This window comes from Symphalangus syndactylus, chromosome 19, assembly GCF_028878055.3.
Source record: "Symphalangus syndactylus isolate Jambi chromosome 19, NHGRI_mSymSyn1-v2.1_pri, whole genome shotgun sequence".
Classification (NCBI taxonomy): Eukaryota; Metazoa; Chordata; class Mammalia; order Primates; family Hylobatidae; genus Symphalangus; species Symphalangus syndactylus.
Genome location: NC_072434.2, coordinates 60871074 through 60889122, shown reverse-complemented (window position 1 = coordinate 60889122; position 18049 = coordinate 60871074). Strand labels below are relative to the sequence as shown.

Genomic DNA, 18049 nt, shown 5'->3' with positions numbered 1-18049 from the left:
GAATATCCATATGGCCCTTTTTCTCCTCAACCTAGCAACAAACAGCATACCTGCTACATAAGGGTTTGGATCTCATAATATCGTTCCTCAGCCTGGCCTCGCTCGCTGCCTGGCATTGTGTGCCTGCCACGAGACCGGGCTGGCTCGTAAAACATCTCTTTATGTACTTTATTACTTAAACTCTTTTATTTGCCTGCAGGAGCCCTTTAACAAAATCACATTGAATTGACTTTCTCACACCAAATCAAATCTCCCTGGTCCCAGTTCAGTTGTCTTTGTCAATATGTATTTTATAAATGGAGTGAATTAACAGATGCTGTTGGAACAGAAGTGCTGGGGTGGCGTTTATGTTTTTAGTGCTCTCTCTGGGCAGATGCATTGTGTAGAAGTGTTATACAGGTATCTCGGGATGAAAGTCGTGCGCATCATTTCAGTGGATATGTATTCTTAGCCATTTTCATTGAATAGATTTTAAACCTATTTATTACTCATTTTTTTATTAGTGTTTGCTTATATAGCTTTATCATTTATGCCATTAATCTTGGATTGGACTTGATTATATCCCTTAGTATGAAAAGGTGAAAATTAAAACCTCTGTTTCATTCAAAGAGGACATATTTTTCTATTAGCCATGGGAAACTCATCATGAGATGACTTTGGAATATATTGACTTATTTATATTATAAATTTTGTCCATGCGGCCTTTGATGTGAAACTCTGAGTTGAAATTGTTTCAGAATACAAGACTGAGTTTTCATGTCCTGGACTCTGACTTCAGTAGAACAAATGACTATCACTGTTTGTTTCATAAGATGGGAATTTGGGAATTTTGCAGAGGGAAGTATAATCACAGAAGTCTACGGTGTAAGGGTGGCATTGAAAAAACATTTCCCTGGAAGATTTCCATAAAACAGAATGATTTTTTTTGGAAAGTGTAATATATTAGTGCTATAAAATGTATCCAGTGATTTGGGGAGCATTTTTACTCTACCCTCTGTTTTGTGGTGGTAGTCACAGAGCCATCTACTGGTGAAGACAAGTGTGAATTTCTTTTCTTTCATGCTCTGCCACAAATGTTATACATTTGTCCTAAGGATGACTAATCACAAACCTTTTTTTTTCTTCTAGGCCTAAAATATCCCTTGGCTTAAAATTTGTTCCCCATGAACAATCTCAGAGTTTCACAATGATTTGTCATATTCCAGACTGGATTTTACTACTATACTATTTTTATCTCAAAGGCATGATACATAATTCTTGGTCTTCTTTAAAAAAAAATGGAATCCCAGTTTTGCAGTCTTAACTATTTAGAAATTCATCCAACAGATATGTTTATAAATGATTTTCTTTTTAGACATAGATATGAAATAAGCATTGGTAACATATTTGAAGTATTAATAATATTGTGAGTAAAAATTTTTTCCTCCAGTATTTTCTCAGTTGTGTCCAATCAATGGAAACCACTGGAGATATATATATATATATATATACAGTTTAGAAAGACAATATATTCTTTTTCATCTGAAAAATAAATATATACTAGTTTAATGTGTACTGTACCACTTTAATAACATCTGCATCTTGTTCAAAGACATGCTCCACCTTCGTACAAATTTAATGAAGAGGCTCTGGAAGAATGGACCAATCCATCAATAATGCATGACCTATTTTGTTTTTCTTTGGGCATATTTAAAATTGTGCATTCCGCGTGTCAAAGTTCAAAAGTCAAGTGCTACATGTGATAAATTAGGTAGGGGTGAAAAGTTATTGCAATGTAGTTTCGGAAGATTGTCTGTCTCTGAATTTGCAGCTCATTCATGCTGAAGTGATGCACTATGGGAATTACTACCAAACTCTGCTCCGCAACATCTGCTCTCCCTAAGTGAGTTAGTGCACGTCAGACATCTTTATGTCAGAATATTGCAGTGATGGATGCAGTCTTCAGAAAATGCTGCATAAAAATCTGGTGTGCCGTTCTGGCCATTAAGTGAAATTACTATTTAAATTAATGGCACTGTCACAGTTTATCTGTGCAAAGAATGAACGCTGATTAGGGTATTAAGTAATTAGCAATTTATCACACTGGAACAAGGTTGATAATAATTAAAGAAGTAATGGTTTACCAAGGAAACTAGAAAGGGAGTCACTTCTTGTTATGTGAGTGAAATCTTGGCTGAAAATTTCAATTCAGTAATACAAAGATGAAGCTCTTGGTGAAAGAAGGCATCTTTTTTTTCCAGTTTAAAAACTGTTCATTATCAAAATTTTAGTTGACCTGTCAGAAGTCCCTCAGAGTGATCAGATGACTGATTAGGAATTTCAAATTAGGTCAATGTCTGCATTTTTATTTTATACTTAAAGCACAGTGAAACCATGAAGTAATTTGGGAATGGGAGGGGGAGAATATATTCCACTCCCTAAAGGGCCAGTTTTCAAATTTTGATTGCTCTTTAAAAGAGAAACATGAATTGTCTTATGAAAACTGCCAGAGAAAAAATTAACAGTGAAAGATCCATGGTTGTATTTAAATGTCTAATCAGAAGGGGCAGAAAAATGCCCAAACAATATAAAACTTGAAGCTACGGATTTTTCTTTTTAGTTTATGTGTGTGTGTGTACACTCATGTATGTATATATTTATATGTATTTGTGCATGTATATATACACATACATATACATACATACATATCTACACACACATAAATATGTGTATTTGTGTGTGTGTATACTTGAACATACACACATATATGCCCACCATAATCAAGACTCAGACTAAAATGAGGCCTGCTCTGTGTATTTATTTGAGATAACTTTTCCTGGAAATGTTAAAACAACTAAAATTGTAAATATAGCAGTTAATTTTTAAACCAATTACTGCGAAGAGTTATCACATTAGATAAAAATGGTATGCCAAAACTCTGTTAGGATCAGTGTATACCATTAATCATAAATAAGAGTTTTTAACATTGGAGACTTTTGTAAATAAAAAGATGAATGAGAGGGTTCTTTGGAGTCATGTGTGGATAAACATCTTTCTTAAGGCATGTGCCAAACCAATGTCTACTTCCAATGATTTTTTGAAAAGCACTTTTGATCTATTATTTGAATGTCTTTAATAATGTAGATGTTTACACAGGACCAGATTAAACAATTCAGGACCCCAGGGCACTTTGAATTTGAGGTTCTTTATGTTATCAGTCGGAACTAATAATAAACAAACAAAATTCCAATTAAAATAAATCATTCATCACATTGTGCTGCTATATAACTGGATATAAATTCTAATATAAAAACACTGTGACATGCAGTATAGGCACCTTGATTTCTAGCTTGATCTGTCTCTAGAGTAGTGTTAATTTCTTCCTGCTTCAATGTTAAAATTTCTGCCATTTCTCTTCGATGGCAATATCTAAATGATGCAAACGCAGGCAATTAAACTGAATTTGGTGGGAGAAAATGTCTATCTGGTATCTCAGGTACATGTGTCTTTCATTTAGATGCGGGGATCAGTGATCCTCTCTACAAGGTCTTTCTGCCGCTGCCCCCAGCCTGTCACCTATGTCTGTGATGGGTCTAGAACAGAGTGTGGCTCAAAAACTAGTGGCTGATTAGTGCACCTGATCAGTGAACATGCTCAGCTGATTTTAAATAAATACCAAATCCATCTCATGAAGAAAAACGGTCACCATTGCAGCTAAATTCACAAGAAACAAATATTTGTACCCTAAATAAAGCTAAGCCAAAACTTTCACTGCTTCTCACGTAGGGCTTCCGGTTCTAGGATGGTGCTACCTTTCCATTCTGCCTGGGCTCTTATCCCAGAGTACTTGGGTGACCTTTTCTCCCTTATGAATTTCTAGAGCTTTCTCAGAGTCCCTATAGTTTAACTAACCTTCCTCTGCAACAAGATGTTATCATCACAAAATGCGCAGGCAGTTTTCATGACAGAAATCCTATCTCTTTTTATGGAGCATGAGAGAAGTTTGGCCCAGCTGAATGATTTTCGAACACTTCCTCTTGTGTGTTCTTTTCCTAATTAGCGTCTAGTGCTCTTGGTAAGAAGGACCCTCACTGCACATTTAAATCACCTTGGTAGGGAAATGCTACCTTAGGTATTGCACCATTTCAGCAACTGCCTGAGTCTGACATTTTTATACCAAACTTTATAGCAGCCTCAGTTTTCTTCCCTTTTTCTATTTCATATTCATATATAACATTTTATTGTTGCAGGGATGTTCTGTTGTGGGCAGGATTATGTGAATATGTCAGATACCATATGCTGCTCAGCTTCCAGTGGAGAGTCTAAAGCACATGTTAAAAAGAATGACCCGGTGCCAGTAAAATGCTGTGAGACTGAACTTATTCCAAAGAGCCAGAAATGCTGTAATGGAGTTGGATATAATCCTTTGAAATATGTTTGCTCTGACAAGATTTCAACTGGAATGATGATGAAGGTAATTGATAGAAAAGCTCTCGGAGGCACTGATTTGACAATGGAGAGAGAAATACATTGTTCATAACTATTTTTCTAAAATAGGAATATAAAAACTCCTGTGTGCATTATTCATTTTCACATTACATCCATATTAATACCGAATGAGTTCGCTATGATTGATGTTATTGCAATGAATTCTAAAGGAATTAATAATGATTAGCTGTTCTCAGGGAAGCTTTACCCAGCACTTCAGATTAGTGCAGGACTGAAAGTCTGTGTGCCGCTGAAAGAGCCAGCACAGGTCGTCTGGGGCCTCTGCATGGTGCCATTTCATGCCTGGGAGCACTGTGGATGGAGACAGGAGGAAATTCCCGCTTCTTCTCCCTAGCCCGCCAGCCATCATCCACCACTTTCCTTTGATAGAGACCTTAGATCCAGCAAATTCGCTTAGTTGCATTTATATCATATTCCCTTGGACAATGCAAGATGAGCAAATGCCTGTGTCAAAAGTGAATGAATAGGCTTCTGGGTGTAATCACTTATGTTTTTATATGGTGATGGTTTGTACACAGCCATGTCGTGTATGTGGGTATTAAACTTGACCCAGGATACCAGAAACCTATCAATTTAAGGAAAGGACCATGAACACTTTAAAAACAAACATGCTACCGTGTTCTGTAGTAGTTTGTCATTATAAGACCACTAAAAATGGGTGTCTTGGTCACAGACAATGGAAGGACCCTTGTTCAATGAGGCAACTACACAGTCCTTGTGTGGACCACATACACTTTGTATGCTTTGGGATGTAAAATAACTCATGAGATTGTTAGAAGCCCTGCAAGCACTTTGTATCAATGAATGATTAAGATAATACATAAGATTGGTTAAATCATTCTAATGAGGACAATATTTCTCCATGCTGAATCAAGTAGTGTGTTATACATAATAATGTTCAGTCTATAGGTTTCATTTTGTTTTCTGAACACCTACCACCTGGAGACATTTATATCCTGTTCCAATCTGGAATGGATCACCATGGGATTTTTGCATAGCTGGCCCATTAGGTCTTCCCTAAGCTATCAACTCAGGAATTCCTTGTACCTCTTTCCTGTGTTGATTCCCCTGTTTTTTTTTTTTTTTTTTTTTGGATTCCAAGTTTCATTCCATTTGGAGAATTATCTTCTTGGAGGGTAAATTTTTTGAGAGCTTAATGTATAAAAATACTATTATTTTACCCTCCAATGGGATTGATAGTTTGGTTTGATATACAGTTCCAGGTTAAAAATTATGTCTACTCAGAATTTTGAGGCATTTCTGCATGTTTTAAGCTTCCATTAATATTTTGATTCCTATCTCTTTGTTGGTAACCATGTTTCTTTTCCATGAAAGCTCTTGAAGATGTTCTCTTTATCCTGCTCCTCTAAAATTTCATGACAATGAACCTCTATGTGGAAGTTAGGATGGTTTCTTTTTGCATTTGTTTTCTTTTTTTGTGATGAGAGCATTTAGGATCCACTCTCTTAGAAAAGTTTTTTTTTTTTACATTTCAATTCATTATGAGTTAGGCAGTTGTCTTCCAAGTAACATCTCTAGAACCGAAGCCCCTTCCATCTTGTGATGCTTCACGCAGCCCTTGGATCATAATGGAAAAGGTGCAAAAGGGGACAATTGCACACAGAAAGTTCATACCTGGATATAGAGTACATCCTTTCTATGTACTAGTCACACAGACATATCTAGTCAGGTGGCTTCTCCTACTGCAGCCAGGTTTCAACATCCCATGTTCCCAGAGAGAAAAGGGACACATGGACATCACTGAGCACGTTGCATTGTCTCTGCCACATTCATCTACTTTCCAGCTTCCAAAAAGGTATGCACTGTCTTGTGTGTATTATTTTCCTTCCCTTTTTCTTAGACTTTCAACATGTAAACCATTATTTTACTGTCATTTAGTTGGGCTTTTAGAGGATAGATAGATAGATAGACACACACACACACACACACATATATATATATAGTGGGATTCTATTTATATAGTGTCATCTTGGCTCACTGCAACCTCTACCTCCTGGGTTCAAGTGATTTTCCTCCCTCAACCTGCCAAGTAGCTGGGATTACAGGTGTGTGCCACCAAGCCCAGCTAATTTTTGTGTTTTTAGTAGTGGCAGGGTTTCGCCATGTTGACCAGGTTGGTCTCGAAATCCTGACCTCAAGTGATCCACCCACCTCCGCCTCCCAAAGTGTTGGGATTATAGGCATGAGCCACTGTGCCTAGACCCACTATATATTTTTGAATTTATTATTTTGAGCAACTTGGTAAGAATAATTCAACTTATTTTATGTAAGAGAGAGGTTGAATGGAGATCAATTTTAATAGCAAAAAGTATTCTAAATACATTATGCTACTTATATAAAGGAAAGGCAAAGTAGATCCCCACATGATAAAACTATTACCTTATTTATAGCTCCTGTAATGTGGGATGATTAAGTATTTAATTTCCTTGGATTAAAACAAAGTGGTACTTATAAAAGCCATAAAAAGCCTGGAGATTTGTCAAAGAAAATGTTTATAAGCATAAATAATTGTAATTATAATGACAGTTCATGAAACATTTATATTTTTAAAAATTTGGATCAGTAATACTTCTAATGGGACCAACTTCCCTAACAACACAGGAAGTATAAATTCGCAAATATCACTTTCTTTAAAATTCCATAGGAAAGTATCAAATAGCAAAAATAAAATATTTGTAGTGTGCATACTAAGTTTAAAGACTTATTGGTGTTATCTCATTTGAGTCACACAACAAACCTTGGTGGTAACTTTTGTCTCCATTTTCCCCACTGAAGAAGCTGAGGTTTTGAAAACATAAGTGACTTGCTCAAGGTTACAGAGCTGGGAAGTTGCAAAACTGAAATTTTAATCTCAATCTGTGTCATTTCAAAGTCATTGTTCTTTCTAGTATACAAAATGCCTTCATTTCTTTTTATAAATTTTGAAATATTCATTCATCAAGTAAGTTGAGGAAAAATTTCATTTGAAAGTCACAAAAGCCTACCCTATGTATGTCTAAATGAAATTTTTAAATACCCCTCTCTCTCTCACCCCTACCACTTGACTCAGGAAACCAAAGAGTGCAGGACCCTCTGCCCAGCATCTATGGAAGCCACAGCACATTGTGGCAGGTGTGACTTCAACTTTACCAGCCACATTTGCACTGTGATAAGAGGATCTCACAATTCCACAGGGAAGGCATCAATTGAAGAAATGTGTTCATCTGCGGAAGAAACCATTCATACAGGGAGTGTAAACACGTACTCTTACACAGGTAACAGAAAGCAAGCTGTCTGCCCACGGCTTAATGGGGTTAGTGAGAAGCTGCTGAAAATGCAGATTTATTTCACTCTGACATCAACTCTCCTTAAGCCGATATCAATACATTCCATCATACTTTGAGGCCAGCTAGTTACAAGTTAATTAAAGGCATAATCTGGATGTATTCAAAGTCAGTAGTTTAAAATGTGTTAAAGTCTATTTAAACAAGGTTGTATTCCATATTAAGGTAAATCTGTGGAGATATCTGTGACCTTTACTGCTATATCCAGTTAATTTACAATAAATCCAATTTTCTTTTTCAAAAGCTACAATGCAGCTTTCACTGAATGCATTGAATGAATATTGCTATATTCTCAAGTGGAAAGAAGGATGAACCTGTCTGATTAATAATAAAATCTAACAGTGCTATTCTGAGGACGAGGTAAACCCAAGCATGACGTTTTTCCAAGATGGCTGGTCATCTCGAAAACAATAACCTTTGCAGTTATTGTAAATATTAATTTCTATGTACCATCTTGGCCCTGCTGAATTAGTCCAAAATGGTGATGCTTAGTGTTGGCTGAGCTGAGTGAGAAACACTGTTAAGTTCAGAATTATCTCTAAAATTGTTCTGCCATCAATTAAATTTGTATTACTTATCCATTTACTTAAGTCCCTACAAAATGTGTTCTTGTTTTTTGAAAAATCAAGTTTGTGTGTGTGTGTGCGTGTATGTGTGTGTGTATATATCATCTATCATCTTGATTCAATAGAATCCATTTAAGTGACATAATTTGAGCAAGCTAAGGTTACATAAACAAGCAAAACATTGCTCTATTCTATCATGAATCATCATAGTGCTTTACTCAACCAAGGGGCAATAATGGCTAACCTCAAGAGTGCAGAAAGTAAGGTAGGCTACTAAGATAAGAGGAGGAAGACTAGGAAGGGAAGAAAGGAACAGAGATAAGGTTGATAGAACATTATTTAGTCTCAATGTTATACTAGGTACTTTTTTTTATTATACTTTAAGTTCTAGGGTACATGTGCACAATGTGCAGGTTTGTTACATGTATACATGTGCCATGTTGTTGTGCTGCACCCATTAACTTGTCATTTACATTAGGTATACATCTATACTAGGTACTTTAAAACCTCATCTCAGATACCAACAAGGCAATCATATAAATATGATCATTTAACAGATAAGGAAACTGAGGGTCAGATCTGTAAAAGTTACTCACCATGAGAAAGAAACATATTCAAATAATGCCATCATCAGAAGGGACAGATTTTGAAGACTCCACGTGGTGTAGGAGCTCCCTTCAGAGTGCTCCAAATGCACTTCAAGCTGTTCTTCCACCTGAAATGTCCTCCTTTATCATCCTACTCAAGGCCTAGGTCAAGACTCATGTCCTCAGTGCAGTCCCTGTGCTGCTATGGCACATTGTTCACAAAGCTCACTAGCTTTCTCATGTGTCATATGGATTTGGACACTTGTTCCAGCTCTTCTATTAGGTTGAAACATTCTTATGAATAGGGCATTTTTGTTTACCTTTGCCTCATTATTTGGATTTAGAATACTATACAAACAAAAAAATATTCCTTGGAATGAATTTAATTAGGAGAGGCCTCAGATAGAGGACAATTTGTCCAACCTTCTATCATGTTCCCAGTCCCAGTTATAGATTTAAGTCATGGACTTTCATTTTAAAATTATTGAGTTTCCATCTAAGAGAGTTCTCTACTTTTATCTGCCCCTTGTAATCAAGATCAAGATTTTGAAGGGCTTTTAATACATACTTGCAATAGCCCTCTCCAGAAATGAATAGATGTTTCCACCTACTGATATAATGTTATGAGGGCTTTTAAAATCCATATTTCAGATTGCTTTGCCTGCAGAAAATACTATAAATTGAATATGAAAAATAACAAACTGTTCTTTTTCATGAAAGATGTTCAGCACACAAGTGGTGCTATGATAATTCCATTGAGAATAATTTAGACTAAGTCAGACTCTTTTAGAAACTTACACTTGAAAGCTGACACCAGTGCTGACAAAAATTTATTCATTTATGCAATCATTTATTTATCAAAACATATTTATTAAATACCTACTAATAACTAGTCACTACATTAGGACTAGCAGCTATGATGACAAACAATAATTTTCATTGGGATTTCAACCCTATATGAAGAAAGAAGGAAGCAGCAAATGAGATTTGAAATGGTAATGTGGGCTTGAGGATACAGAATAACAGTCATTACCAATAAGTAGTTTAATTTGCTGTAGCAGAAATGTAAAACATATTGACCATCTGAGGGTAGGTAGATGGTCTAGGCAACTGAATCACACAAGGTCATTCAGGGATCCAGAATCCAGAATGGCAACCAAAGGTATGCAATTTTCTCTTTAAAAAATGATGTAGAAGTTGTCCATGTCTTTCTATACTCCTTCAAGTATTGAGATCTGAGTCATGTGACCACTACAAGCTACAAAGAAAACTGGCAAATGTGGTTTTCTAATCAGGAGGCCTCTGACCAGGATGGAAGGGAGAACTGGGGACTCATGGTAGCCATCACAGGCAACAAGTGGCAGATACCCTCTGAGCAGAAAAAATGGAAAAAGAAGATAATGCTTTACATTTGTAGAGCAATCTGCATTTTATGAAGTTCTGCCCCATAATTTATTGCATTTTATTTTCATATTAATTCTATACAGTGGGCAGGGAAGGGTTTATTGTAAGGAGATGTATATAAGGAGAATGTCTCTCAATTAATCCAAGCATAGGGACTTAAAATTAACTCCATGTCCAATGGAGATGAGCAGGTGGCCAGGCAGCCAAGGAGAAAGGCCTCCTTTTCTGATGCTCAATCTGAGAAAGAGTCATCCAGAAGCTACCACACAAAAATACATACATACATACTCAAAATTCATCAAATTAGAGACATGGAAAATAAATTTAAATAATTTAACTTTCAAGTAAGTTTTTCGGGGGAAATGTGTAGCATTGGTATTTCCGAAGTTATTAAAGCTTAAATGGAACTAAGACTTTGGGGACACAACTGAATCCCATGAGTGTTCATCTAATACAATTTTTACCAGTTTGAAAAGCTCAGCAGTTTTGGTTTTATTGTTTTAATAAAGTTGGTTGGTTTGTATTTTGGTTTTCAGTTCTGGCTTTTGTGGAAGAGGGAAGGAACTAGATAGCAGAGTATGCTTTCATTTTTATTCACTAACATGGTACCATGATAAACTAAGTTTCAAATCCTGTGTGTTGTAACAACATTATAATCCATATGATTTAAAATTTTTAAGTAATATTAACAAAGTAACAGAAAGTAATAATTTGTAAGTTTTATGATACTAAAACTATAAAAGAATGTTACCAAACCTTTCTCATGTAGGAATCAAAAGTACATGAATTTGTGAAGCATTAAATCTTATTATACATGATTCCAGTGCTTTTATTTTTCATGTATTTAATATATCCCTCTTTCTCTGCTCAGAAACAGGGAATTCTATTTTGTGCAATTCCATATCCCTGCATCTAATAAACACTTTAAATGTTACTTATATTTAGAAAATAAAGATATTAGAGTTTTATTTATATAAAAGGGTTTAGAGCATTAAACATTTATTTTTAAATGTCTATAGAGTTTTTGATACTCACTTTTAATAAGACGGTTAAAAAATAAAAATAAGAGAAACCTCCCTGTCTATTTTTTCTCTTTCCAGATGTGAACCTCAAGCCCTACATGACATATGAGTACAGGATTTCTGCCTGGAACAGCTATGGGCGAGGACTCAGCAAAGCTGTGAGAGCCAGAACAAAAGAAGATGTACCTCAAGGAGTGAGTCCCCCTACGTGGACCAAAATAGACAATCTTGAAGATACAATTGTCTTAAACTGGAGAAAACCTATACAATCAAATGGTATTGAGATACCTTTAAAATACAAATAACAAAATCCCATAAACTCATAAGAAAATTGAAATGAGTATAATCTACATTTAATTGCCCTATGCATCTAACCACTAGAAAAGTATGTTCTAATAAAGGGAACTGTAATTATGTGCCAACTAATCACTCACTTTGTGGTGTAGCCATCGTAAATTTTTAGCCTAAATAAATAAATAAAATAGAAGTAAAAGTTCCTTGAATCCCAGAATGTATCTGAGCAGCTTTCAAAATAAGCAAGGCATATTCAGAGAAGGGGAAAGAGTTTTAATATTGAAAGTAAATTTGTTTCATAGTGAAAGGAAATAAACACAAATGACTCTTTGATCATTTATGTCAAAAATCCATCTCCTCCATAATAGTATAATTAGGAACTGCTTGAGATAGCAATATAATAGGAAATTAAAATTAAATAAAGCCATAGTATCGCATTTCTTCCAAACACTAAGACTTGTTAAGTTGTTTGCAAATAGTTAAAATGATATGACACTCAAATGCAGTCATTTTTCTGCTTCTTTTAGGTCCCATTATTTACTACATTCTTCTTCGAAATGGAATTGAACGTTTTCGGGGAACATCACTGAGTTTCTCTGATAGAGAGGGAATTCAACCATTTCAGGAATATTCATATCAGCTGAAAGCTTGCACGGTTGCTGGCTGTGCCACCAGTAGCAAGGTAAGAGGAGTTTGCCTAAACTCTGGGAAAAGGGGTTCGGTGTGAAGATTATCTGAACATCCAGGTTGTGACTGCTTTTTCCATTGAAGAAAACAATGCACCTCCTCAATGTAGTGTTAAGTAGGGTGTTCATATGTCACCTTAACAGAGTGCTAATACCTATGCCTGGATGGAGAGATCATTACAAGGGAGATTTATCCAAATATCAATCTTGTGTTAATGAAACACAAGTGAAATCTCGAAGCAGTACCATCTTTTCTTCCACATCCTTTCCTCACCAACCAATTTTAGGTAATCTATAAATCTATAAAAATGTCCAAATCATTATTCAGTTAAAGAAGGTTTCTTTTTAAATATGATATGAACAAAAATTGTCTGATTTTGAAAAATGAAGAAAAGGGCAAAAGAGCCCATCACGGAAAGCAAAATTGTTCCAAGCCTTCTGCTATAGCCTTGTCAAGAAATAATGAAGACCTGAATTTAGGCAGCAGAGGTCAGAACCGAGAATACAGAACGATACAACAGATGTGGGGGATAAAATCTACACAACTTGGTACTCAATTATATTTACAGAAATAAAAGGAAAGAGTCATAGATATTTTCAAATCTCTGCTTGAGTAATTTGTGGATCATGGTGCTATTCTGCAAGCAACTTTTTAAAAAAGAGAAAAATGTTGAAGGTAAAAGAATAGGATTCTGTTTTGTTAAGTTTTGTAAAAAATATATTTAAAGAGAAGGATCAGATAGCAGGGTGGTGGAAGCAGATAGTACTTGACACTTTATGTGAAAATATCTGGTCAGAAACCAGATTGAGAAGTGACTGAAGTTTCTAGAAAGATCTGTGTGGGAAGTCGAAGTAATGAGTATAAATATGGACATGGGAGGAGAATAGAGAGGCACAAATGTGGAATATTGTGGATGATGAGCACTGGTGAATGCTACCAAATGAAAAAGAAAGAAAAGCCCACGAAGAAGACTGGAAATAACCAATCAAACAATGTGGGAGGAAAATAAAGAAAGGGACATTTCATAGAAGCCAGCCTCGACAGAGGAAGCCCAGGAGGAAGCAAACTTACATAGAGTAGCTCTGATTCTTTTCATATGCTTAAAACTTTAGAAGAGCAACGTCTTTGCACACTGTGCAAGAGCCATCCAAATGAAACATTCAGCCACACTGCTCAGCCACAGCGCAAGAATGCAACATTTTGTTCAACAGACTTCTAGAAACCTTTCTGAGTGAGCCACCATTTAGATAGATGGCAGCTGATTGGCCCAGTCGAAAGTTATTAGTCCTAGAACAATTCCATGCTTTTTGCATAGGCACACCTCATGCCTGCTACATGCAAAACAATTGTTTACAAAGTGAAAAAAGTTAATTCTATGAAAAAAGCCAATTTTTGTCCAAAACTATGTTTTGACAATATTGACTAAATAATTGCTTGATATATTTATTTTTTTCTTCTCACTTGTTTCTTTCTGTAGAAAGTTGGTGCAGACACTATAAAGTCATCCTAGGTATCATGGGAAGAGTACCGAAATGTCTGCCCATTTATTTTGTTCAAAGCATATTATATGCAAGCAAGTTCAGATGTGGCTTTTGCTCCATATTTACTGGTGCTTAAAATGTACGAAATCAGGCTGTTAAAATGCAAAGACACTGATGGGCCATATGGAAGAGAGTTATCAAGAGTTCTCTAGTAAGACAGTCTGCCAGCCAGATTTTACTTATTTAAACACTGAGGGCTGCACTCTGCCGTCAAAATTGTTGTTGAACCTGTTGTAATAAATGGTAGTGTGAGACTTATGTAATATATTCAAGGTCAGATTTCATTGTTTAAATAGGTTGGGAGGGAAAAAAATGAAAAAAAGGGAACTGCTTCTCCAAGCCCCTGCTAATGATATGCCAGGCCAGACAACAACATTTTAAAACAAAAGTGACATTCTCATTGATCAGGATAGCTAGTGTACTATTACAATAAATTGCTGCTTAATTCCTATGTCTTCAGGTAGTTGCAGCTACTACCCAAGGAGTTCCGGAGAGCATCCTGCCACCAAGCATCACAGCCCTAAGTGCAGAGGCTCTGCATCTGAGCTGGAGTGTCCCTGAGAAACCAAACGGCGTCATTAAAGAGTACCAGATCAGGCAGGTTGGGAAAGGTCTCATCCACACTGACACCTCTGACAGGAGACAGCATACGGTCACAGGTGAAAAAAACAACAAAAAAAAAGGAATCCTACTGGAAGAGTCTGTCATTGTGGTTAGGGGGGCAAAGCATCCCAGGGGTGTGTGTTTGATATATGAGGTCACTTCAAAAGGACGTGTTCTCTTGACATATGGTCAGGTCCCACTTATCCATGCTAATAGAAGAGCCCACACTGGCAGCAATACGCCACAACAGCAGATAACTTCAGAAATAATTTATATTTGGCCTTGATATGCATTATGTGAAGGGTTTTTGCATCAGTATTAACTTTTTTTTTTCAAACAAACAGTAAGATGCATTTTCATTCCCCAAGGATATACTCATAGTTAATGGGACTAGGATAGCCAAGAATATACTGGAAGGCAGGGGAAAATCAGCCAGAGGTTAACATTTGTCTATCAAGTGGATAATTAATACACAGGACTAGTTGACAGTGGAGTCATTGTGACTGTTTGTTAGTATTAGGAATGTTAATAGCAATTGTGTTTTTAAATTTATTATAATGTTTATTATCATTAGCTTTAATAATATACTATTAGTACAGTACAATGATATGTTAGATAATTGCTAGTAGTGATTATAATAATAATTAACTGGTTTTAGCTTAAATGACACTTCTGAAGGGAAGAGAAGCATTTTCTGACTTACTTGGTCAAATAGCTTCTCTAACACACCACCACATCACTTTGTTTTATTTTCATCGTAGACCTCTCACTGCCTGATATTTTAGTGTTTGTTTTTTGTCTTTTTATGTCTCTCCACACTTGAATGTAGGCTCCAAGAGAGCAGGAACCTTATCTACTTGTTCAGTGTTGTACCTCTAGCACTTATACTCCTGAACACATTAATAGGAGCTAAATAAATTTTGGGGGAAGAAATGAATTTAATATGTGCCAGATGCTGTCCTAAGCACTTTGCATGCACTATGCAATTTAATTCTCCATCACCAACCTAAGACGTAGAGTGAATTACTACCTTCATTTTACAGAAAAGAATACTTTGAGAAGTTAAGTAATTTAGTTCATTATTCGAGTCTACTGAATCATCCCAAACAACCCTGTTAAGTTTAAATTCTAAGACCATGGGCAAGATTGTATAAACTTTCCCTTTTTTCCCATTGTCAGCCACCTCCTTCCAAGACTTCCCGAGTGGAGGACCTCCTTCCATTGCACTGCACTTTTTGCAAGGGGTGTTGATAGCACAGATAATGAAATTCACAGAAAAGTGCAGAAGGGCCTTGGAAAAATGTGACTGATTTTTCCTAAGAGACACAGGTTACACTTACACAGGGTGGCAAAATAAATTCATCACTTTTCACTCTTAAATGCCACAATTCCCTAACACATAAGCCAGCATTCATTGACAAAATCTCCAGTATTTTTCCAAAAGGGCCGTAAACCTGCAGAAGGTGCTTAATACAACTCGTGGCCTGGCACATTGTATTCCTTACCTCAAGATCCTGGGCTAAATCGGTGATGATAGTGTTGAGGCTGGGTGCGGTGGCTCATGCCTGTAATCTCAGCACTTTGGGATGCCGAGGCAGCCGGATCACCTGAGGTCAGGAGTTTGAGACCAGCCTGGCCAACATGGCAAAACCTCGTCTCTTCTAAAAATACAAAAATTAGTTGGGCGTGGTGGCGTGCATCTGTAATCCCAGCTACTCTGGAGACTGAGGCAGGATAATCACTCGAACCTGGGCGGCGGAGGTTGCAGTGAGCTGAGATTGCACCAATGCACTCCAGCCTGGGCAACAGAACAAGACTCTGTCTCAAAAAAAAAAAAAAAAAAAAAAAAAAAAGATAATGGGGTTGGGAGAAGCCCTCATATTTGAATGATCAAAATTATTTCTTTTATCTCATTTTACTTGAAGTGGAAGTCATCACAAATGATTGAAATAATGGTGTTTTACATAATAAAACCTTACTTCTATGTGGTGCTTTATCATTTAAAGAAACGTTTGCATTTTGACTTCTCTGACACTCATCACATCCTTGTAAGAGATGTTTTTAATAATCATATTTGAAAGATGAAGAAGAAAGCTGACCTACTCAGCGTATCCAAGGCATTCACTGCCTCTATCTGAAAGGAAATCAGAATATCATTTCATTCTCCCAAAAATGAATTGCCAGCTTGCAGTTTTCCAGATAGTACACTAAGTGGTCTAAAACAAGACTGCTGCTCCTAAGATCCTCTCACGTATAGGGAAGACTAACAAGAAAAGAAATAACTGAAAACAGAACTCTATACAGGATGCAGTAGTGAAAAATCAAATGAGTCACTTGGAGTAAGCAATGAGATGTTAATTACAGGGTTTTGAAAACCAAGTTTAGGCACATTAAGACTGTACCAGCAAAGGTTTCACAATAATTGAGATATAAGGCTAAAGAAATTTCTTCTTGTAGTATCTATCAACTTAACCAGCATCAGCTTTGAATTGTTGCCACTGCATTGGTTTGCATTTTTTAGAAATCAGCATCTATACACCAACAGACCAAATTCAATTGAAATGTTCAAACCAACAGGATTGATAGCCTCGTTAATTATAAAATAATTGCAAAGATTTTTCTCTAAATAACTTCACCCTACCAGTTCTTCCTTTCATTGACATTTGTAATGGCTATTTTTATGTCAAAGTAGATTTCATACACATATCTTGGTGCCAGAAATCCTATTATTAGGATAAATATTTTAAGGGTTTTTTATATAATTTTAATTTTTACTTAACAGTAAAAATCATAATCTGGTAAAAGTCTTTAGGAGTCATTTGACCAATCTCCCTGTTCTACTTTTGTTTTGTTTTAATTTCTATGGATATTGTTTTAAATAGATGTAGAGAGTATTTCACTTGCCCAATACAGCCCTAAAGAGGGATTTCTTTGTAGAATAAAGAAATAAGTCCTCATTCAGCAAAACCTTACCAAGTACAGAGCCTCCTATATGTAGTTCTTTGGGGACAGGAATGGTGCTAGGCATTAGATAATCTGAAACTTGAGATCTATATAATGTTACTCATCTGCCCAGGAAAATTCAGTTCCACGGTTAGCTGACTGACCAAATGTAGTACTGAAGTATTTTATGGTGTGAATGACTGTTTTACTGAGTTCACGGAATGAACTAAAATAATCAAATTTATTTTCTATTCCATCTTAAATGTTTGATGGAAATGCTGCTTGAACCCCCTAGGATAAATGTTTTGATTTTCTCATCATTTCCAAAAGCTTGGCATTCCCTAAGCAACACAGCACTAATAAAGCTGTAGCACTAGTCATCCTGGAGCCTGAAAATCTAGGTCCTTAGGAATGACAGGAGGGAAAGGGAGCACCTTGCCTCAGCCCCATCGTCTCCATGCTTATTTTTAATTACCTCAAAGCTTTAGAAACATGATCCCATAAATGCTTTGTGGGAATAGTGGCGAATGCACTCATCATGTGAAATCCATAAATTGCTTATAATCCTCT

At 36.2% G+C, this 18049-nt stretch overlaps 1 protein-coding gene across 1 annotated transcript in view; it reads left to right on the top strand.

The window, feature by feature from the left end:
- The window catches only part of USH2A (usherin), an 801829-nt gene that overhangs the window by 624540 nt on the left and 159240 nt on the right, over positions 1–18049 (top strand). Inside the window, exons 52-56 of the mRNA XM_055233796.2 lie at positions 4230–4453; positions 7559–7763; positions 11490–11687; positions 12233–12387; positions 14394–14592. Coding sequence (XP_055089771.1) covers positions 4230–4453; positions 7559–7763; positions 11490–11687; positions 12233–12387; positions 14394–14592 — 981 coding nt within the window. The remainder of the gene's footprint in view (positions 1–4229; positions 4454–7558; positions 7764–11489; positions 11688–12232; positions 12388–14393; positions 14593–18049) is intronic.